At 41.0% G+C, this 25,073-nt stretch overlaps 1 protein-coding gene across 1 annotated transcript in view; it reads right to left on the bottom strand.

The window, feature by feature from the left end:
* Positions 1-25,073, bottom strand: part of ptprn2 (protein tyrosine phosphatase receptor type N2) — a gene marked incomplete at both ends in the record, with an annotated part of 120,837 nt that overhangs the window by 43,098 nt on the left and 52,666 nt on the right. The window contains one exon of the mRNA XM_079234007.1: positions 4,714-4,778. Coding sequence (XP_079090133.1) covers positions 4,714-4,778 — 65 coding nt within the window. The remainder of the gene's footprint in view (positions 1-4,713; positions 4,779-25,073) is intronic.

Genomic DNA, 25,073 nt, shown 5'->3' with positions numbered 1-25,073 from the left:
GGGCATAACTATACCAATAATGCTTGTCATCGTCTTCGGTGCCCACACCCCTTCAGATGTTAGCACGGTTGAGCAGCAGTTGAAGTTAAGCAGCTGCTAGCGTTTGCTAGCGTTTGCTAACTTTGCGTTTGCTAACTTTGCGTTTGCTAACTTTGCTAGTTCATTAGACATCCTCGACTAGCTGCATACTGCATCAATTTGTATCATGTGGTATGCAGAGCTACCAACTCTCACGGTTTCGCCGTGTGACACGCTTTTGCATGTTTTCACACGCACTCACGCCACACAAACAATTTCTCACGGCAAAAAAAATTCTGATTTTGGGCCGAGGCGCGTTCGTTCCTTTTCAAACTCCCCGACGATAGATGGCGCTAAGGAGCGCATCTGTAAACCTATTCGCTGCATAGACATCCTATTTACCCCAAAGAGTCCCGAAGTTAGCAACAGAAGAAGATTTTCAAACAGACACAACCGCGGGAGAAACTCAGGAGGAGCAGAGACTAAGGCAGACCTGGGCATCTTACGGCCCGCAGCTCTCCCAGTGTGGCCCGCGTGAGGTCAATCAAAAATGAAAAATAAATAAATAAGGTGCACGCCATGAATGCAATACAAACGGCACTGCTTTTACTTTGAAGGCGATTTATTTATGTGTGCACGCACACGCGCGCGCGCTTATGCAGCCTCACTACGGGCAGTGTTGCCGACTTGGAGACTGAAGTGAAAGCGTATTGTTCTGCAGTTTCTGTCGCGAGACCCCCGCCTCCCAAGGAGCCTCGCGCTGCAGTCTCCGCCTCCAGATTGAAAATGAATCGCGCAAAGCCGCCGCGGATCTGACCTGCGGTCTGATCCACTATGGCAGAGCACTTTAAGTCAGGATCTTCACTCTTCTCTCAAAGAGGAGAACGTTCCTCACATGAGGAAAGATGCTCAGAAGATGTTGGTTCTCTTTGGATCTACCTACATGAGAACAAACATTCTAGTGATGAAGTTCAACAGATCAGATCCTCTCTCACTGATACCTGTCAGCTGTCACATCTCCACCTCATTCAACCAGACTTCAGTGCTCTAGTTCAAGACAACACAGACTGGACTTTTCTCACCGAGTAAGAACAACTGAACTGGTAAACATCAAAAGCACTTGTTGCTTTTGTTTAAAGTTAATAAATTGCTGGTCTTTAACATACATATTTAAGATACGGTTTACATTTTTTTAAACTTATTTTCATAGCCTTATTGCAACATGTATTCTTACCAGTAGCAGCTCAAAACAATGTAATTTACAGTTTTTTAATAAAGTAATAACATTCATATTGAGTTAATTGAATTAAGTTCAGACTATTGGTTCGGCCCTCCACAACGGTCCAAACGTTCTCATGTGGCCCCTTGGGAAAATGAATTGCCCACCACTGGACTAAGGTATGTTAATGACATGTGGTTCCCAAGCGCTCTTTAGTGACGTGGTTGATTACGTTACTGTCATCTGTCCATCATCGTATAAAGCCCGCCCTGACAATTTGATTGGTCCGAACAATTTTCGATTTTGGATAATTTCTCCCCAACGGAGCAGTGCCAGACCAAACTTCCAGACCTCAAATGTTGTGGGCGGGGCTAAATTTGGCGGGTACCAGGCTACATCTTTAGCATACCACCCAAAAATCCACTAGAATGCATGAAATAACATCTACTTAAACCAAAATGTCCTGGGGGTGGACCATCAGCTATGTCTTTGCTTCACAGAATGTAACCAATGTTGTCCATCTCCAGTAGGCCGCCACTATCAACGACTTTGGGCCCCACAAACCACCAGGATGCAGGGTACAACATGGGGACAACGCCAAATGAATTCCAATTTCCTGATATTTGAGCCACCAACGTGTGTGGCTGCGTGCGCGGCAACATTTTGGTCACCCCCGACAAAATCTTACTCCAAGGTTTTTTGAAAAGTTGGCAGCTCTGGGTATGTGACGTGCCAACCGTGGGAACCTTGAGTTTTAAAGTTTTAGACATTGAGTTTTGTCATCGTAGGTGTCAGATCTGTTAAAAACCTTCAATTTGTAGGAAAGCCTCTGCTTACTCATGTTAATATGTATCATTAAGACCTTGATTAGGGCAATATTAGCAGAGAGATATTCAACATCATAAAATATTTTTAGAGATTAAATATCCCTTCCCAAGCTTTAAGTAAAATAAAGTTGTTAACTAAATGTTTCATCACACTGGAAGCTGTTTCAAACCTATGAGGATTATAGGATACCTTGTGTTTTTTTCTAACTAACGACACCCCTCCCATTAAAAAAATATAATTCTGAGCCTCCCTTTTATTCGCTCCCCACTTGTAGCACCATGCTGTGTAAGCACCCCTATAGCCTAATGCCTAGTCATTGTCTCCAGCATGGAGGGTTTAATTCCCCCCCCGCTCTCCTGAAAGAAGATTCGAGGAGGCGGTGAGGTATGCACAGTCACAGCGCTTTGTGCCGTTTACGAACGATACGAAGAAAGTATGGTATCTTCCAGGTCGTACTAGGTGATACTAGCATGGGTACTGCTATGTATATACTTCATATGTACGGTTTCAGTGAGAGGCCACACCAACCACGCATTTCGTTCCACTTCCACTTTATTTCTCTTTCCCCCCTCACAGTTTTTCACACCTTTACGGGACTCACAAATTGCTGTGAGAGGACCTTCTGTTGGCTTTTGTGTTTCCACAAGAGTGCGGCTCCCACTTGAGAAACAGCTGTTAACAAGAGTGATACTCAGAAAATACACAGATTATGCCGCACACGTACATACATTACTTAAGATAAACAAAGTAGTCATCTTTCTGTTGGTTCTTTCTTTTCAGGAAGCCGACTTCCCTGCGATCTATAATGGAGTAGATATTGCTCGGCCTATTGATTGATGTCTCCTTCCCCCCACTTTGACATTTGCTTATCCTCGTCCGCATCTACCACTATTGACGTTCGCTCTATCTGGACATCTTCCTAAGCTGTTTTGTCATTTGTCACCTCTTAAATAAAAACGGAGGAGAGGAGCATTGGCAGTGATAAGACCTAATGATACCGAGCACATTGATGGTTTTATACAAGCTTGTGGAAAGAATACTGTCAGTGGAAAGCTTAGCACTGATGCTTTGCTTAATTCCTCGCTCTATACCTCTTATGGATCCACTGAGCAATTTTATCCAGCATATTTCTATTTTTTTCCACTAATAAGCAGTCTAAAGAAGGCCCATTCTGCAACCTCCAACATGCATTCACCCATAACTGTGGTCAATTTACTGCAAATTTACTGAAAGCAGCCTTTTGATTTAACACCTTTTAAACTAATGTATTTGAAGAGCCCACTCCACAGGCTCTCTTGTCAAAAGCTATATTTTCCCCAACTTACCCTAAACTCTCCACTTCTTTAATACAAATTGGTGACATCATACACGTCCACATTAAAGTTGTTGCTAATAAAACACCCTTTGACTGAGTGTTCGGGGTTTATACTTTGCCAACTCTCTATTTGTAGTACAGTAAATGCCGCGCTTCCTTGACATGCATTTCTACAAACACAGTCTGGCGTGGATTTTCTCCCCATGAGGTGGAAGACAGATTCTTCCTTTCCTCCCTCCCTCTTTCCCTCCCTCACCCTGGCTCCTGCAGAGAGGCTATTATTGCAGCTAATTATCTACAAATAGGCCCAATATGACAAACACAGCCCTGTACCAGTTCTGGCAAAGCGCAGGAATCAGTCTGAGTGGGAATAAAAGAATGAAAAAGAGGCGAGGAGAGGCAGACAAAGAACAGGACAAAAGTCACAGAGAAGAAAAAAGGAAAAAAAGAGAAGTGAATCAGAGATAATTGAAAAGAACGTGATGAAGACACAATGTGGAATAAGATGAGAGAGAATGTGGTGCTAAAAAAGATATAAGTGGGAGGCAGATGGGCGAAGAAAGGCAGCGACACCAAAGGGAGACAGCGTAGAAGGGACCAACATGGGGAAATGATCTTGTCTATACAGTGTGTGACGGTTGTTGCCAATGGCAACTGTCCTGCGATGCACAGGCCACATCCATTTAGCTCCCAGCATGCCTCATGATCAGGGCAGCTCAGGGGTCTAAGGCTGTCTGTCTCATTTCCATAGAGAAACTAATTTACCAGACGAACATTGAGGGCCAAGACACATCAATGGGTGCATGATTAGATCCTTACCGCTGATACATATGAATATTTATCAGTGTTCAATGAAAACACATTTACTCTCCTTTCATCTGGATCATCCTGAGTGTCCTCTTGCTCTCCACTTAATTCTTTCCAATGAATATGTCACAGGAGCATTAGGGCTCCAGACAAAGTGACAGCACTCAGGATAATCTGGTTATTGTTGCACTGCTGTGATGATCAACACTTACTTTACGTTTCACGAAATGCAGGATGCTTTTGTCTCGTTGTGTTTTATTTGCCATGGCGACAACAGCTCTTAGAGACCTAAAGGAAACGAATACGGCGGACCGTAATCAAAGAAACACACTTAAAGGGATGTGTGTTTAGAATTCATTGCTGCCGCAGATTAGTGTTTAGCTGCACAACTAAAGCTGCAGGTGTGATCCGGATGCCAAGACAAGTTGGGTTCAGCGAGTTATTCCTGTCCCATGCGCCCAAACACAGACCCACAATAACAAGCATACAGAGGTGAATAACATATATTCTAGTGAGTACAACTTACATCACTAACTCCAGCCTCCACTATCTTCAGGCCCGTCTCCTTCTCCAGCTGTTGCTTCTGTTGCACTGCACGGGAGACAAAAGCAGAGGAGGTGTTGAGTATGAGCAGTGGATGATAAAGTAGCAGATCTTTCAGTTCCTGAGGCAAAACAAGTGGTCAGTGAAACTGAGAATGATGCAGTGGATGTAACAGCATGAGTCAGATGTCAAACTGGTCATAGCAAATGACCAGCCCACACACACAGAAAACAATCTTCAGGGAATATGACAGCGAGCAGTTCTCCAGCTGACAGGAGTCTATTGGGGCCCTTGGAGGAATGATATGTTGTATGAGCAGAGGGCCTATAATAGATAAGGGTCCGGGGCTATGCTAGAGGCTCTGTGAGGCTGTACTCATGCTGCTTCACACTACGAGCGACACAGTAACGGGCTACAAGTCATTTTAGATGGAAGCTGGTGACATGAAGCTAGACACAAGCATGAGGTGTACTACAAATCAAAGTTGAGCTGGTTTCACCTTCTATCTGCTCTCCTACGACACGGTAGAACATCAACCAATCATGTATTTTATTTCCTTCCGCTTTAAACAAACACTGTTATCAAGTTCCCAGTGCTATTTAATGGCATAACTATTTCAACGAGCGCTTGAGCAACACTTTTCGATAATGTAGCTGTCCACGCTTGGCCGTTTTGTCGCTTGTAGTGTGAACACAGCTTTAGGCACCGTGGTGCTTTCCGCTACATCTTAATGCCAGAATGTAAACATGCTGATGGATACACTGGATTTATGGTTGACACAAGAGCTTAACGGGAGTAGGTGGGATTTATTGTTTATTGTCGGATTTCACCCGCTGATATCGCCAATGCAACACTACAAGGGTGTATTGTACATGATCGGGTCGTATCATGCACAAAGTACAGCTGTCATAAGTTTGACATTGTGACCTGATGATTGCGCTAAATAATAAATTCAGGTATCAACAAAGTTATCGTAATTTACTCTCAGAGGAACATACATGTCTCAACCAATGCATACAATAGTTGTTGAGACATTTCAAACAAAACATTGTGGTTCCACAAAAGGAAAAGTTCGGAGAGCATTAAAATCAATAAGATCCATCCTCTGGAAACCATGAATGCCTGTGTAAAAATTTCACGAGAATCCATTCGGTTGTTGAGTTGTTTGTTTCCATCCATCGAGCCATGGTTGAAAAATATAAAATGCAAACAAAATGTACCAATACAAATGTACTGTTTTCCTCCCACACCTTGAGTCAGACTTGCTGAATATTACCCATAAGCAGATGAAGTACTTGTAGATCCACAGCACACAATACATTGAGCTTCTGCCTTTGTTATTGCAGTAATTAATACACCACCCGAGTTTGATCCTCACATCTATTGATCTAATCAAATATGGCATGCTATTTCCAAAGCTTTGTTCACGAAAGATTTTCTCATGCAAATCAAACCAAAGTGAGGCGACGTTAAATATCCATCGCTCAAGATCACACATTTCACCGTCTTTTTTTTCCCTTCCCGCTCTTAACTGTCCTCACTTTGATGGAGACATTTATATTGAAAAACAAAATCAAAGGGGCCTTAATAGATTATGCCAAATTATAGTGCAACAAAAAAAATTTAGCATAATTTTAATTGAGTTTGTTAGCATGTGAATGTGATTGGTAAAGGGGAAACGGAAAAAAAAAGTGAGAGTTAAAGAGAAGAAGAGAGCAGGTCCTTTAAATCCCATTTCCCCAGATGAAGGCTATGCAAATGACCCTGAAGAGCTGAACCCCACCTCACACTCCAAATTCGGCAAGGGCCTGTTTAATTAGTATTTTAATCTATCCCAATGATTCCACTCAGTCCACAATGTATGCAGCATTCCATCTAATTAAGCACGCTACTTTTAGGATAATCATCCATCTCTCTCGCTCTTCCACTCTCCCCTTTTCTCTTTCTGGCTATTAAGGATCCAGCAAACATTGATCATCCTATCATCTCATCAACATGGCACCGAAGGGGACGTCTTATATTTTAGGTGTCAGCCAGGAGTTTCTGAAGGATGGCTAAAAGGAGGATAAAGGAAGAGGTGAGAGAGCTGAAAAGGTCAAATATACATACAAATGTTTAATTAAAGCACCACATAAAAGAAGTAGCACGAGGATAAAGAAGAAAATCTTCCTCCCTTAGTGAGAGAAAGAAAGTCTTCAACTGACATGTCTCAATTCGTTTTCATTTCATGTTGCCACCCCTGTATTTAGTCAGAGACAGACTGCCGCTCCATAGATAGCTACAGTACCTGCACAGTCCTGGTGCTATTTCGGAGGGGAGTAATGAGCAAGGTAATTGGGTCCAGCTGGGTGAGGGCGTAGGTGGTGGGGCGAGGTGAAGCCTGCTGAAAGGTCACACAACGTTTTGGTCCTAATGAGGACCCCTCTGGGATCGCAACACATCATGAGTCAAACTACGAAAGATTAGCCTGGAATCAACACACATGCACGTCATAGCGGCTGCAGCTCAGGTTTTGACTGACAAGCTGACATTAACCGTCTTAACGGTGAAACCAAAGAAGCCTGAAGGTCAGTATTTGCTTGTGAATCAAAGCTGAGGACTCTCCAATCAACCTGTGGGAAAGGACAGTCCCACAACTACCACTTTAAATGTAAATACAACGTACTCGCCGGGCTCATTAGCCGGTACCTGAATGGATCTTGGCTGCAGTGAGACTCCAGCCAATGGATTGCTTGTTCTGTCACTGACTGTACAGATAACAGCCTACAGCATCTCTTTTTGGTCACCCCTTATATTAACCTCCCACTGGAGCTCACTCTCTTTCTCTTTTTCTCCCAGACACTCCCAGAGATTTTGTAAGCTTCAAATTAGCCACCAAATACTCCTGACAGACTGTGGAACAGAGATGTCAGGACTCATTTCAGAGAGGCTCCTCCAGCCATTTTAATAGGCATTGTCGGAGTCTATCTAGTCTGACTTCTAATATCCAGATCTGATCCCCGCTGCTCATTTAATCTTTTCAGTTTCCGAGTCACGTTGAGCCATATGATCTGATGTTCAGCAGGCAACAAAAGCACATAAAGGCCAAAAGGGCAGTTGTGTTTAAAGGGTCGATCTGGAACTATTCAATAATAATTCAGTTAATGTGGCTGATATTTGGTGAATTAATATCTTAAAACGGCCTTCAGTTTCACTTGTGTACAATAGAAGCATGTTCAGTTAAAAATAATATAGTTAAAAAGAACATTTATAAATAAAAAACTAGCAATCACTCTGTGAGGGAAGGAGACTGTTTAAATTCCAAAATAAAGACTATTTATTCTATTCATTTCTATAACTGTTTCAGCCATAAATTAATTTACATTGTGTAATTACTCTCTATAGAGTAGCTTTCATCGTTAATGGCAGAGTCCACCATTAAGACATTCAGATTGTTTACCTGCACACAAGAGAGAAACAGGAAACGATGCAGCTGCATGTAATCCAGTGTCTCTGCTTTTAATTTGATCTCATTGATATTAGCTTCTTTTTTATTTCACTGTGTCAGAGCTGTGCTGAATTACTGCTCATGCAAACTCAACATTTCCTGTTGCTTCTTTGCATTTAACTAAGACCGGGTGTTTAATGTGAAGCAGCCACAGGAAACACAATGTATTTGTCAGAGAGGTGAGCGTTCACCAAGATTTTGTTATTAAAAATGCACCAATTGCTAAAATAATGTGAGTTTGTTTGGCTACACTATAAACACATCCACCAGGTTTTATTTTGTATTTGTTAAGTATCCGCTCAAGAAGTGTTGAATCAGCGACACCTATTCTTATCGGCAATAACGATTTTAAAGTTTAAAGTAGGACCTTTCACATGCAGTGCTGCTCTATATATGATACACTTATTATCAAAGAACATTTTTTATTTTTAAAAATACCACTTATTAGAAGTGCATTGAATGTCTCTGCTAAGCATAAGAACATTCAGGTGAACAGGAAGAACTGAAGAATACTTCAAAAACTCATAAACAACATGTTGAAGAGGAAGGAAGAAGAGGACAAAAAGGCCATTTTAATCATCAATCTGAAGAATCATCCAAAACATCGTTGACTTTCCTTGACATGCACACTAATGAGTGAAAACGCAAAAAAACAACAACACACAAGCGCACATTTCAGCTTGATTTTTTTTTTGTGACCTTTAAATTGCTCCGTAGCATATGTGCTCAACTCAAATGATCTCGTGGCGAGATATAATTTGATTAAAGTGTTGCTTTTCTCCGCCATATGCTACAAACTGAAGCAATTGTGCTCTCCTCATCATAGATTCTAATAGCAATTGAGGAATGATTATCGTGAAGTCATCAGAGCTTAAAGTCATGAATATATATATTCATTTTTCTGATATATGACAGGGTTGTTATTGTTCGAAGCAATATAAATTCAGTATCGAGAGACAAATCACCGACTGTAAGCTGTAAGTATTTTGTATTTCAACGCGGCACAGCAGCCAGCGCTGTCACATGATCGTAATGTTGCCTCTTTGGCCGAATGGGGGTATACAGTTGACAAAATGCATATTTCACCACCCTCTGATTGATCTGTTCATATTGAATAACATCCATTCCATCTATCTCCCCCCTCCCGTCCCTGCTTCTCAGGTCGTCTATTCACCACTTCCATCTCTCCATCCGTCACTCCAACCAAACAAAATGAAAGTGTTTATTGCGGAGGAGGGCTGACGCTCACGCCTCTCCACAGCCGTTAGCCTTATCAGCAGGCAATCGCGCCGATATTAAAGCTGCCATTCCGCCCATCACTTTCCCCTTGCACATATGATGGCTGTCTCTACCTATCAGAGTGGAGAGGGGAGGAGGGGGAGGAAGAGGAGGAAGAGGAGGAGGAGGGGGGAGAGACGAGGAGGAAGAGAGAGGGAGATGCACCTGATCCCCCTGACGGATAAGAAGCACGGCAACCCATTTTTTTCAGTAGAAATCCTACGTGGGAAACAAAAACAACAATATCCCTTTGGAGTACGGAGAACCGCGGCGCTGACTTCCGAGCAGCAGCGTATTCATTACATATATGATACATAACATGTATGTGACTTCTTTACACCCGACTTCTGCACGCTGATCCTTATCAAAATGTAAATCAGTTCACAGATATTGTTGTCGCTTTTATTTGTTTCCCTTTTTTTTTCCTCTACCAGTATATAGAGAGGAATATTCTACAGGGGACACAAGCACACGAATATAAAATGATTTTCATATGAATTCTGATTTTTTTATTGTGAGAATAAACATCCTGTAAATAACTTAATATATAATACTATCTGTGCAGAGACACACACAGACGGCCAGAAAATCCCAAAGACCTACTCTCCCCTCTGTCTCCTCTTGTTCATGCGTATCAATTGTTGTTCTGCTCCTTGGCTTCTATAAATCAAGGCACCAAACCACAGGACCTGCACCTTTGAGAAAACCTACAAATGAAACAGAGGGACGAGGTGGAGATGAGTCGAAGGAGAATATAAGAGTGCAAAGGTTTAAAAAATGAATTGACATTCAAAGCCTTCATACAATATGTAATATTAACAACATACAATTTAACCATCATCATTGTATCAAACTTGAATATGAAATCAAAGCAATTGTATTTTTTTATTTGATCAATAACTGTCCAGTTATTGTTCAGTATATGTGTATATATATATATATATATATATATATATATATATATATATATATATATATATATATATATATATATATATATATTGTTAATTGTTTATTTCAGCTTTCTTAGCTTTTCCTACAATAGAAAACAAAATATTTCACAACGTGACACCTTGTACAACTAAATGATCAACAGATTCATCAACAATGAAAATAATTGTTTATTGCAGCCCTATCTCGATTTGCAAGTAGACATAACGGAGTAGCAAACCTGCAGATTGAGAAAGTGGCCTTTTCGGTTAATGCATTACTTAAATTATTAAATATTATGCCAAATGTTGTTTATTCATTTCATATTGATTGTCAAATAATTTCCGCACTGGGTAATATATCTTGCAACATCACTACGTCTCTCTGCCCACTCACTCTTTAAAAATGTCGGTTTATATCTAGAAATCTAATACAATTAGACAAAATCTAATTTAACAGTTCAACTTAATCCCTAAAAAGTCATTTTGGAGCTACACCAAGGCAAATAATTCATCCAAAAAACAAAACAAGCCATCTTCTCTCTCTCAGTATACCCCACATGATGATAGCTATGACATCATTAGGCTCTAAAGTCCAATCAGCAGTGCCAATCATATACCACCATGTCTGTCACATGGTAGAGCCGTGCTGTTAACAGCAGGGGGTCCTGGCTGGCTCACTGTTTATTCACCCCGATCGATCGTTTCCCGTGGATAAGCCAACAGTGCTCCCAAACAAACCAACTGCTGTTATTCAGCCTAAATCAACACACCACAAACCTTCGCTAGCAAACGGAATACATTGAACTCTCGCGCAAAATACTGCAAAAGCTTAATGTTTCCTTTTAGATTTGTGTGGTTGACACATTATACACGATGATAAAAGACAACACGATGCCTGGTTTCTAATGGGTGTAGATGCGCAACCAGCATGAGCCTTGTGTCGGCTGCAGACCATGTCGCGGCCTTCGGTATCAAACACATTATTGGCCCCTTCCTCTTTCAAACAGAACCCACACGGCGCATTTATAATTGCATCCTCCCTTATTAGAGGCACATTTCAAAGATGGCTGGAAAAAACACCTGGAAGAGTCTTTTCCTCTGCTGCACATGTGCAGACGCACACATACATAATATCTGTTTCTTTGCCGCCTGCTTGATTAATAGATTGTGGCTGCTCTGACACTCTGTGTAGAATAGGCATTTTGCCTTTGATAGGCGCTGACACCAATTCTTCACGGACTGCAGGAGATCGGGGGAACAGAAGCAGCACCGGCAAATGACTTGGATAGCAGGCACCTCCAGATGTGGGAGAAACCCCACGGATGTCACTTTGCATTCTCACCGGGACATGTTTACACCGTTTACGCTCCCTTTCAGAGATGCCAATCTGCAGATGTGTGACATATGCAAACGTAAATCGCATCTGACAATCGCTCACAAAGAACAGATATTTTTTTATGATTACAGTGAGTGATGAGGTGAACAATGCACATCTGAAGCAATCATGGCCATCAGAGATCCAGAATGCTATGAGCCATGCTGTTGGGTCTTTGGATGACCTTTTGCTAAAACAGAAGCTGGCAGCTTTGCTGTCAATGAGACATCAAAAACATTGACTGCAGTCTTCCGGGAAACTTTAACAAGTCGTGCATCCACATGAAGAGTCCTCTACAGTATACAGCATTTAGCAACTGAAATACACTCCGTGTGAGATACTACATAATACTCTAAAGCTAGATGAAAAACTAATCTCTCTTTTAGGTAAAAATGATACCCAAATGATCTGAGATTGAGGCTCCCTGTAAACAACGCTTCATTTCTTTCCCTGGATGTGTGTGTGTGATACGAGATGTGTGTTTGATACGAGATGAAAACATCTGGAAGTCTGCCACCGTCTGAAGGGAGCCTACTGGGGAAATACTTATTGGAGGGAAAGGATGGCGTAGCTCACACACACGCACACACACACACACACACTGCTTCCCTACTGAGGGAACTCTGACAGAGGCAGCCCTACCTGTCACTGTGGCAGCAATTACCCTGCAGGCTCTCTCCACGGACCGTCTCCTGCAGGTCTCCACATTACTAACCACATCACTGAGCACACACATACTGTGTATGCACACTGGCGCACAGGAGAGCACACTGCACACCCACAAATACACATACTGTACATATTCATAGACACTCACACACTCATACGCCCGGTTGTGCTTTTCATCCACAATTCTCTCTCCACAAGCTAATGGCTCGAACGAATCGCAATGATGTGTTGGTGCAGACATCCTGCTCGAGCCAGGAGAAACACACAACATTACCTGGCTGTGAGAGTGCATGCAAGCGTGCACACATGCCTCCTCTGTTATAGATAAATGCATTATCACAGATGAGGCTGCTAAGAAGTCCTCAAATACACACCCTGGCAACACCTTAATAAATCAATAAATATGCTAAAGCTGTCATAAGGCAGAGTTTGGATACGTAGCAGGTGGCATGAGGCCAGGATATGAGCTCCAGTGAGTCAAGAGATAATAAGTCTTGGATATTGGGGAAAAAAACAGACATGCTTAAAAGGACAGGGCGTCCATTTTGGCTGCAGGGAGGTCTTCCAGAGGAAGGGATTGATCTGTTTCACGCTGCTTCACTGGAGCTCCGATCCAGGACTCAGCCTGAGTCTCAGGAACAGGTTGATTGTATGGAGCTGTGAAAGGTGATTTCGTAGAAAAAAAATAACCCAATGTGACCTCATTACCGCAGATTTGTTCCGACTGTCATTAGGAATCACAAACGCCATCACTCAAATCAGGAATATGAGGGAGCGGATGAGACACTGGGTGAAGCAGGAGCAGGGGAGCAGGGGGGGCTCTGACAGTAATCAAGGGGATTTGATCTGAAAACAGGATCTATCGTCAAACAATCTATAGATAACAGAGAACATCAACACATGCAGTATGTTTACCAAAGCATACGTGTGGCCCAAGGTCACAGATTTGTGACCATGGATAATTACAACCGTGAAATAGTAAACTGTTACACACCATAATATGATCTGAAGCTGTTTCACCAAAGCAATAGACCGCAGTTTGTTACAAATAAAGCTATTAAAACAAATCAAGCTAATGGTATCGTGATGGGCGACTGACAACTCCTCACATTTGCTCAAAGGACATTTTCAGTTGTGGACCACAAACTAGTTAATGTAACCCACGTTAATTCCCAAACTCTTGGGTAGAGTTGAGAATTTACAGTAGTAATAGATCCAATACGTGCAATATACTCATCCGAGAATAATCCAAGAAGTAATGTAGTTGTGTAGGCTGACAAAAATCACTATTTTGTATGAAAAATATGTATTACTTCTTAAATTGTTGCAAATATCATGGTCAGAAATGTCAATAGAATTGAAATCAACACAAACGTGCGATGAGAAACTGTATCTATGTACCAGAAAACAAATCAACGAAAACATTTCAGATAAATAGTTAGTTTACCGGTTTCAACCAAATTAAATCAGATGTATTGGCTCGAATTATATATATATTATATTTTGTTTGTGAGGATTTTCTTTTGCTTGAGGAATAACTATTGGCTCCTTTTTATTTTTGGTCTGCAGGGGCATTCTGATGGTTCAAACGTGCCCTACATACTATTTTGTATCTCTACTGTGACCAATATAATAAAGGCAACATGCCCCAAAAACAAAAACCTTTTGACATGAATTCAACATTGGACAGTTGGACCCTCCTCCCTCTGGCTTAATGACACCAGAAACGCACGGCCTCTGACCGCGGTTGCCAGATCACAGCCCAGCGCGCCGCCTGCAGCATCGCATACGGCAGCGGGATTGAAAGCCAACCCTCTTTTGTTTTGGAACAAACTTTATCCGCTTGGCGTTTGGCTTTGCGTTTGTGGTTGTTTTTTATAATCTGCCATTTCCGTAGTTTACTCTTGGACGCGTGCTTTGCACATTCTTGTGGGCTGTACACCCGGTGTCCCGGGAAACAAAGTAAAATAAGAAAATACAGGCAGAAGGCAAGGTCTATGCAGATACAGACACCGCCTCACTTCCAGAGGGTCATAAGAGACGACTGAGGGGGTTTATTTTTGTATGATGTCTGTTGGCGTTATAAATTAGTGGAAAATCTACATCTACATACACTCTGCTATTTGAAATTAGGGCTGCAATAAACAGGGCTAACAATCATATTCATTTGCAATTAACCTGCCAATCAATTAATTACTTTGTCAGTAAAATGTCACTAAATAGTGATAAAAGACATCAAGGTGACGTCCTCAAAATGCTCGTTTCGTCCGACCAGCAATCCAAAACCCAAAGCTGTTCACTTTACTATCACAAAAGACAAAGAATCACAACTGAGAAGCTTAAAATATGACAACAACTTCATTTATTTTTAGCAATTAATGGACTAATTGTTTCAGCTTCATCCAAAATAACTATTTTCGCTTAATTTTCCCTTTCTAAAGGAATACATGTGACAGTATGACTAAGTAAAAGATGCCACCATTTTCTAACACAATCCAAAATGGATCCTGACTTTGTCCCACGATGAGTTGAACTGCTAATGTGCTCCTGACAGAGTATAAACTCATCAAAACAACAGCATGAAAGTACACTTGATTACAAAGCTTCTGTTTTGTCCCCTTTCAAACTATGTCAGCCTTCCAGTTCTAACTAATGCACTGCCTGAGCATTTGAAATTATCTTTCAGAGGCTCCTATTTTTCACTGAGGTATTCAAGATGCTTTCAGCTAGAGGAGGTTGATGTCAAAGCAAACACATTTGCTGTCAGCGGCCTTTAAGTCAATCCCTTCAACCACGTCTCCAGCACAGTGGACATGTTTCCTCAGAGAGTGGAGGAAGTAACCTCGAGCTCCGTCCTATCTGCCTTCCCGTCTCCGTCTCTGTGAAGCATCCACGTTGCCTTTCCGTGTACAGCTGGGAGTGGTGGGTGTAAAATGACAGTGTAACACAACAGTCTCTCACGCAGGTGTCAAAATGACAAACATGATATTTCCCTTCTGAGATTGTATTAGTTCTGATATCATTTTGCATCCAGCCTGCCTGATGTGTAACTGGGTTCTTTTTCTTTTTTTATTACTATTTTGCTTCAGGACAAAATGTGATCATCATTACTATACGTCTGAAGCAGAGCAGCTGCGGCTGCAAAGAGAAAAAGCAAGAGATGTATTCAAGATGGGATGCAATTCAAACATCAAAATACACAGTTTGACTAGTGTGTCTGCTATTGTATAAGCCACACTCTGAATCAATCATCCAACCGCAGTTTCTCAAACAATTCCTTTTAAAAGTGAGGCAGTGATTCAGTCACAGCGTGATGAATAAATCTATACACCACGGAAGCGGCGACATTTTTTCAGCATTCACTTCCTAAATAACTGCAGAATCTCTCGATATGTTCCAAACTCCCCAGAGATTGAACTCAAGTAGTTATAGGGAAAGACAAGACTGTATAAGCACACCTCCCTGTCTTTTTAAGGACACCTGTTGGGCTGCATGGCTCATCTCCTCCTCATTTATCCGTCTGTCGGGGCTCCGTGGGGCTGATTACCAGGAAGAGCTGATTTCAGTTGCACTGCTTATCAGTCTAATTAGAGCCCCTGGCAGGTGACTTGAAGGAAGTTGTGTGTCTCACGAATGTTCAGGCACAGTGATTTGTATAGGCGTAGTAAGCTGCTACGTGTTACAAGGAGGAAGACGAGACAAAACTAATAAAACAGACGGATGCGACATTTTTGGCTAAAGAATTGTGACTGTTAGTTGTTTATATGCGGGGGAAGTATTTTCAGGGCCTCTCTGGGATGCCTTGAGGAGGTTTAATAGAGTATTTTACATCACAAGAAATGTTCAAGTGGTGTCAACAAGTCAAGGGAAAAGGCGACATCTTGTCTAACATCCTTTGGTTAAAGTATCAACTGTCAAACAATTTGAGACCCTGTGGTTCTGTGAAGAGCGCTTCAATAGATGGAGCAGAGAAAATGGAAGATGAAACGAAAGCTTGATTTAAGACACGGAAAAACAGAAGAAAAAAAACAGAACATCAGACAAAGCAAGGCAAGAAAAGATGGGCAAAAAAGAAAGAAGTGAAAGGCAGGGGCGGAAATATATCGAGAAGAGTTGAGGACAGAGGAAAAATCCACAAGAGGCGAACAAGTTTTTCTAGGTAGTGTATCAGTCACCAGTAAAAGGTCACTCGTCTGCTGTTCGCACATCCAGGTGCTAATGTAACACCTCTCCCACCTTCCTCGGGTCCCTGTGTCTGGCTGTCTGCAGGTTGGTGGGCAGAGAGACAGAGTTGTTTGTGCTAGAATAATATGCTGTAATCCCCCGTCTCGGATGTGGCCTTAACACAGGTAATTGGACTTGGAGTGTGAAGAAGCCTGTGGCTACACACACACACAGACACAGCACTGTGATGCACATAAACTGCAGTCTGATTTTAAATAACAGTATAGTTGATCATATTCTCAAGAAAGAAAGCCACTAAAAGTACATCTGCTCTGCATCTGGTTTTAAACAGATTTGTGCCACGCTTAGGATTTCTCATCATGGTAAACAGTGGACATGTAGAGAGATAATCAGTACATAAAGAGTTGTTTGGATGATTACAATATTTTGTGAATCCTCTCCAATATCAGAGAATTTTTTTTGACAAGTTCATCAAAAAGTGAGTTTGTCTGTTCTACGTTAGCATGTCCGGTCATTATTTCCAACGCTAAGAAGCATTTCATTCTGCGTGTTGTGTAGTTACAGGTAAAAAAAAAGAAAAAGTGTAATGTGAGCCTAAAGAATCAGTAAGTCCTCAACCTTGTAACATTAAAATTAAAAACACGTTTTAAAATACAAATATTAAAGCCACAAATCTAACATCTGTCTGCTGTGTTCAAGTATATTATGCAGCTAAACAGGGTTACCTTATAAACAATATAACAAGATCTGATCTTGCATGTTTTCTCATCACACTTGAAATACAAGAACTAGTTCTCCACAAAGATACAGGAACAATGGCGTGTCTTTATTTCCATGTCTTCCACACGGATCATCAACTGGAGAGCTTTAGCTTCGGTCTTTAAGCCTGATATCAAGCCATCAAGGGCCCCTCTAAGAACCTTTTTCCAGGGTTCATCATATGAAACTAGTGAGCTGGAAAGATTAAGAATTCAGCTGAAGGCAACATTTTCAACCAACTCATGAAGCGTAACTAGCTAGCAAACTACCACTTAAGTGGCCAGGGTTACAAAAGGGCAAAAATAAACAAAATAATCCACAAAGGTCTCAAAGCCAGATGTGCGTCCGCTCTTTAAATCTATGCAAGGGCATAAGCTGCAAGTATTTAGGCATGCTCACTTTACTTCTAGAGAAATGATCATATAACTATATATTCCTTTCCTTTGTGGCATCCCAAGTCAATCTGAGGTGGATATTGGAGTTAGATTGAAAGCCTTAAATAGTGGTTTGAGATAGGAGCGAGTTATCACCTCCACAGAGAGCTCTGGGAGACGCAGCGCTCCTCTGTTGCCGTCCAGCCTGATGCATACGGGCCACTGACCCATGACAGTCAGCCCGTATCGATTTAAGAAGAGGCAGAGGACAACGAGAGAAAGAGAGAGACAGGGGGAGAGATGGGAGGAGGAAAGAAATGAAAAACTGTGAGGAGGCCAGGGAGCAATATCCCTCTTAAAACATATCCATAATTTATTGTCTATTCTTTCTTTCTTCCTTCTAAACTTGCTTTCTCTTTCAGATGGGTGCACGGCGGGAGATTGTTCATTTTTAAGGGGGATTAGCGAGGACCTATTTTGAAATGCACCCCTGTGGTACTTGTTTCATTTACACACACAAACACACATACTCGTCTTCCTCATTTGTTGGGACCGACCTTGTTTTACCCAAATGCCCACGAGGGAGGTAGGCCCCATACCGTTGGTGTGCTCCCTGTCGCTGGGCCCAGCAAAGCAATATTTTACACACACACACACACACACACACACACACACACACACACACACACACACACACACACACACACACACCCTTTTCGAACGTGTTTGTGTGTCCTGTTGTAGGAAAGTAGGAAACATGCCCAAAAGGAACCTTTTCTAAATTAGAGCGATGATTATTCCGTTTTTCTTGAAATATGAAATGAGAATGAGGTTAATCCATTACTGAAGGTTTAAATACATATAATGTAAAAGACATAATATAAGCATGTAACTGCCAAAAGCAAATCATTGTGGACAAGCAGGGTCTTTTACGCAGACAGTGGTTCTAAAAAGGGTATATTAACTATTTAAAAAAAACACCATGTTGAATCCATTAAGCACTGTGAACATTTGCCTCAAGATGTAAACAATGTATTATTGTCTGTCCGCCCCAAAAAAAAACAAGTAGAGGTGTGAAACTATTGCCGCCACCACCGCTGCTAATGACTTTCTTTTAGTGCTGTGAGTTCCTCTAGACATGCTCACTCCTCTTTAACTTCTCCAGCTCATTTGTGTAATATGCGGAGCAGTATGATCAGGGTGGAAAATCCGGTACAAGATTGCATGGAGCATGTTTGACAAAACATATCATGAAGGTATCATTTGCAGTGGAAACCCTGGTTAAGTGTTTGGTGTCAATGCAGTTGGCTATCTCTAAATATAACCTTACCCACAGTTTACTTAAAAAACATTGCCATTAGACGTAAAAAAGAAGCTGAATTTAACCCTTCCTCTACTTTTGTCAAATATTATTAATTGGCTTCTTAAATGTGAATATGCCTTTGTGGTAATATCAGTAACTGAATATGTTATTATTATGAGTTGTGGATAAAACAAGACATTTGTGGACCTCATAATGGGCTTTGGGAAAAACATTAAAAAAAAATACCAAACAACTAATCGATTAATCAACAAAATGATCAACAGGTTAATTGACATTAACCTTGGCTGCAGCAAATTATTTATGAATACAAAAATGTGCCAAGAAAATCATGAAAAAACATACAGAATGTCTCATCTGATGAAGGCAACGATAGCACCGAATTCTGGATCTCTTCAGTGCACAACGGTGCCTGATCCTGCACATGTCACTTTGCACGACATCCACCTGCAGAGTTCAGTCACTCCCACAGCTTTGCAGTCAGTGGGAGGTTCATGCGTTTTGTATGACATGACGCACACAAGCTGCATGTCAACACAGCTGTGCCGGTGGGCATGCCTCGGCATTTTCGCGACGTCCGAAAAATCAGCTCGTTATACAAACATCAAGAGACAAAACACCATAAAACTAGACATTATTGACAGATTTTTCAGCCAGTTGTGGATACATATTTCTTCACACAGACCCTGTTTCATGTTCAAGGTGGTGCACAAACTCAAAGGCAACAAAAACAACAACCACATCTCTGTGGGGATACGCAAAGCATCTAAACACACAGCGGTAAGTCATGGCTGCCTTAATTACTGCTGGAAAACCACAATCTGCATTACAGGTAAAAGGGGGCAAAAGCGGTCCACAAAAACACAAACAGGTATAGAGAGAGACGCACAAAGGGAGTGAAAATTGAACATCTGTCTTTTTTTCTTTCAAACACTGTGCCAGAGAAAGCTGCTGCTGCACCTGGACATGAATTATAGAGAGGCACTTGGATGCAGGGGTTGGAAGAAAGAGACAAGAGGAAGAGAGGTGAATGAAAATGAGAGGACGATATCATGGACGATATCGCGGTGGATATCATGTCCCCCCATCTGGAGGCACTCACCAGGTGGCTCTATGGGATCAACGATCGATTCACTGCCAATAACTGCCAATAGGGGAAAGACACTATGATATTGTGTATCATGTGCCTCATAAAAAGTTGCATTAAATTATGCATAATTGTAAATAATTGTGGAATAAATGTATTTCAAATAATGACAGATCATTGTGTGTCCTTGTTACGAAATGGCCCTCAAATTCTACACTATGTTTTCAGACAGCTGTAATCCTTCAGGAAAAAAAAATATATAATTATTCTCAAAGAGGAACTACAAAAGCAAATAGTGCTTTGAAGATGGAAAGCCCGAAATGTCACCCACCTGCTTTGAAGCTCCCCGGCTCTCTTTGTTTCTCTACACTTGTAACTCACAAAACCACTGACAGAGCACGCTGCATTCAGGGGCCAATTTAGTGGGGATGTACCATTAAGAGAAAAAACACACACGTACAAACACATACTCATGAGCTCAGACAGCGATGCGCTGGAAACACACAAACACACACACACACACACACACACACACACACCTGGATGGGCATCGTGCAGCAAATGTATGGCCATCTCACTTTTGTTTTGTACCAACCCTTTGTGGTTTCAAGCACTTTAAGTGTCATCTGCCGCCTCTTTGATACGCAAGTCCGTTAAGAGCAATATTCAGAAGAAATATATATTATATATGTATATATATATACAATATACTATATATAAATATATAGGTTGTAGTGTAGAGCTGACACGAAGAGTTGAGTAATCAATCAGAGGAAAGACGAAAAAAAATCCAATTGTGTTAATTGATCAAGCCTTTTTTAAAGCCAGAAAATGTGAAAGATTCCCTCGTTCCAGCTTCTGACTTGACTGCTTTCATTGTATCATTTGGTAGAAAAGTACTTATGTTATGAACTAAGAACTTTATGAATTGAGAATATCCTCATTTGTAAGCCGTGTTTAATGCATCATAAGGATTTGATGAACTTAAAGGAGGAAAAGAAAATGTTTCTTTCCAGTCATACACAAGAAGATACATTTATATATATATATATATATATATATATATATATATATATATATATATATATATATATATATATAATACATCTCCAGCTCCTTTGCTGATTTTTCTTTGGGATTTCTGGTAACCATTGTGATTGTGACTTCTACTGGCTGGTGTAGTTCAGCAAGCAGGGAAATGTTGCACTGTGAGATCAATCAAAGCACCTTTAAAACGTAAAGCTACCATGTGTAAAAGTTTTATGATTCATTCGGCAGATGCTTTTGTCCAAAATGATCCGTTCAAATGAGGTGCAATCCAAGCCACAGTAGATGGAGATCAAGTGTCACATCACTCGCTTCCATGTTGCATCAAAGAAATAAGTGTATCGCAAACTGCTTTTTTTCCTTAGACACAGAGAAAAACAGAGAATGAGGCAGAGATGAGTTTCTGTTTGCCGGCTGTAATGCCTCTTTATATGTCAGACATAAAGAAAAACATATTCTTAAAAATGTAATTATCTTAAAGTAAATTTGTGCTAATGGGGTGAGACAATATATTCAGTTTCAAGAAGTGTGTTAAATCAAGCATTAACACTGTTAACAATAAAACAGAGATCTGCATTACTTTGACTTAATTTCAATTCAGTAAACTGTAATGTGCTCTAGTTACACGTTACTTTGTGACAAATGCATTATTTCCCGGCAAACAAGAACATAAAGCCTCAAACTAAATTTCTCTTCAAGTCAAAAGCATCACAATTTCTCAGTTCACGGCGATGGGAAATGTTTCAGTGCTTTTCTTTTATTGAATTATGACTCGCGCAGTAGACAGGAGATGGATGAGAAGCTTATTTACATAGCTGTTTGTATCTGCTGCCTCATAAAGTAGCACCCATCAAGTATACAAACCACTGTGCACACAACAAACACGACGCACAAGTGCCTGCTGTTCTCGACATGAGGGCCATCAGCACATGGTCTCTTCACTGTGGGTACAGGCATGGAAGATGAAGCGATGGGGGAGGATGGAGATGAGGGGCGGAGGGGATGAAGCCAAAGAGGAATAAGAGAGTGCTGCTGGTGGCAGAATCGAAGAGGAGGTTGGATTTTCTGCTCAACATGGTGCTTAAACCCGAAGCAAGTATTCACTCTCTCTCTCTATACGGTCAGACAGCTTCTTCAGCTCCTGCTGTTGTCGTGTCAAAACCGACGAGAGAATACAAAACACCAAGATCCCAAAAGCTGGCTACAGACACAGGGCTCTGGAAGGTTTTTTTTTTATTAAAGCACATAATCCAAATGTTCTGGTATTCGTGAACAGTATTGATGAAACGAATAATAATTCTGTAATTTTACTTTAGATGCAGAGAGTAAACTCTGATGTGTGACTGTCTCATTACGGCTTTGTGGGAAAAGCGTGCCGTTGTGTGTCAGTTCATAAAACATGAAGCTAGTGAGCCATTGTGTTATTATGTTCACCACCACGAGTGAGAAGATGTGTTGTTGGCAGCCGTCCTGCGCGGCTCAGCTGGAAATTAGATCATGGGAAGATAAAAAAATCATCAACACTTTGGCTCAAATCCAGAGATGATCATTTATAAAAAAATATGTTTTAAATGTTGAGTCACATTATGATGAGACCCTGCAAGCTGAAACAAATACACAACTAACATATTGATTAGCTTTTCATGTAAACTCTGTATAACTGCAAATCTTCTGAGGTTCCAATATTATCTTCAAAACAAGAAATATCAACAAGGATTACGCTGAAATTGGGCAAATCTAATATATGTATAATATCGGGAGGGAAATCCTCTAACAAGATATATGCATATCTATTAAGGTATATCTATATCTATTGTGATATAGTTTTTTGGAAACACAAAAAAATGGAATGTCTGTTTTTGACTAATCCGGTGTGGAGTGTAGTTTTGTTTAAGTATATGCTCATAAACGATTTTAACAAAGAAAGTTTGACTTGATGGTGCCTACAAATGTCCAGGTCATGGTGCCGCTGGAGGAAAAGTCAGGTGATCACATCATTAGGATTTATCCTCTGGGGATAATGAATGTTGCACAATAAATAAATAAATGGATAGCTACCGCAGTAAAGACAGTATGGAACATTTACAAAGTATTATTTTTCAGTATACATCATCAAATCATATAAAACACTAGATTATTGCATTCTTGTCTTGAAGATCAGTTTACTGCAAAGAGACGGCTCTCATTGAAACATCTGGCATGACTAAGGAGGACTAACAGGCTAATAACAAATAGCAAATTAAAAATATGGATTTAACACAGATTTAAAGAATTGATCTTGGATTAATCAACCTGATTAATCCAGGTGGCCACCAGCATTTCTTTGGTCTGCATAGGTGATGATGGACCGCTAATGTTGCAGACTAAGGATGGCATCATGCTGTTAAAAGCAAGATAAAAGACTTAAAATAAAAATCTGCTGTCATTTTTCATCAAGAACAAACAATTACAGATGTGAATTGTACTCATTGGTTTAGACACCAGCATGGAGGATTGTTTAGTCATTTTGTGTCTCTTTGTAGTCATTTTATGTTTCATTGAGTTTGTTTTTTGCCCTTCTTTGCAGTTATTTTGCGTCTCTATAGTTGTTTTATGTTTCTTTGTGGTCATTTTGTGTCTCATTGTGGTTGCTTTGCCCCTTTTTATAGTTATTTTGTGTCTCTTTGTAGTCATTGTATGTTTCCTTGGGGTCTATTTTTGTCTCACTGTGGTTGGTCTGTGTCTGTTGCAGTGACATTTTGCAGGTGAAGGCCAGAGGGGCTCCTGAGTCTTTGGGCCCCTGGGCCTGTGCCCGATATACTCGATCAGTAATCCATCAGTGGACGCCAGCATCCATATATTTATAACCCTGTCAGAGAGTTGGATTTTCTATAAAAACACATATTAGGATAGACAATATGTTGGTTTAATTTAAAACTGCTCAGTATTGGCAATAGAGAAAAGTACCCTAATACCACAGCATTATGCGTTGACACACTTCACATTGAAGCATATTGCTGTATTCTTTTCTTTATCCATGTCTTTCTCATCTCAATGCTCCCCCCCCCAATGAAACAATGCATATTCAATTTTTGTTTACGTACTCAGGGTCTTTCTGGGTGTCTGAAAAACGTTGCTCCGTTGTTCCAATTTGCGTTGCGTTTCACCCCCTACTCATTAATCTCCCTCCATTCGCTGATAGCTTCGTTTCGTCCACTAGAAATTGCTTTCAATTATTCATGCCTATTTTCCACAAATACCTTGGAGATGGAATTAGCAAACAAACAATGCCAGGCGACACTAATCCTCGTCTACAGCAAAGATCCTTCAATGCACTAGAGATCTGGCCCGGCTGTTGACAGGCACCTGTTACTGTCTTTAACTGCTTTGCAACAGCAACGTTGACACAGTAAATATGTTTGCAGGAGCAGCCCTGACCCTACAGGACATCGAGGCGCGGGGTTTAATACTGAAGGAGAGGAGGGAGGAACGACGGAGAGCGGGAGAGCACGGAGAATGGGAAAGAGAGCGACTGAAAAGAATAAAGGGGAGTGTAAGACACAGCTTAATTCATGGGCTGGGACATTCCTGGCTCCTCGACACAATGGCAAACGTTTCCACACGACACCTTTTTCTGTGAGACGAGCACAAAGAGTCGGTGGCTGATGAAAGCTCACTCTCCGGGCCAGGGACAAGCATAAAGACTAGATGTTTTAGACTGATTTCCAGATGCCAGAATGCCCTGTTCGAGCAGAATCTTTTTAGTAGCTGTCTTTTGAGTTTATGTTCTCTTCCTGGAGGCACTAGAAGAGAAGTAAAAACAAATGATAAAAAACGAGGATGAAGCATT

This window comes from Taurulus bubalis, assembly GCF_910589615.1.
Source record: "Taurulus bubalis genome assembly, chromosome: 18".
In the NCBI taxonomy this organism is placed as follows: domain Eukaryota; kingdom Metazoa; phylum Chordata; class Actinopteri; order Perciformes; family Cottidae; genus Taurulus; species Taurulus bubalis.
Note: the sequence above shows the minus strand (reverse complement) of the source record. Positions and strands in the feature narration are given on the sequence as shown.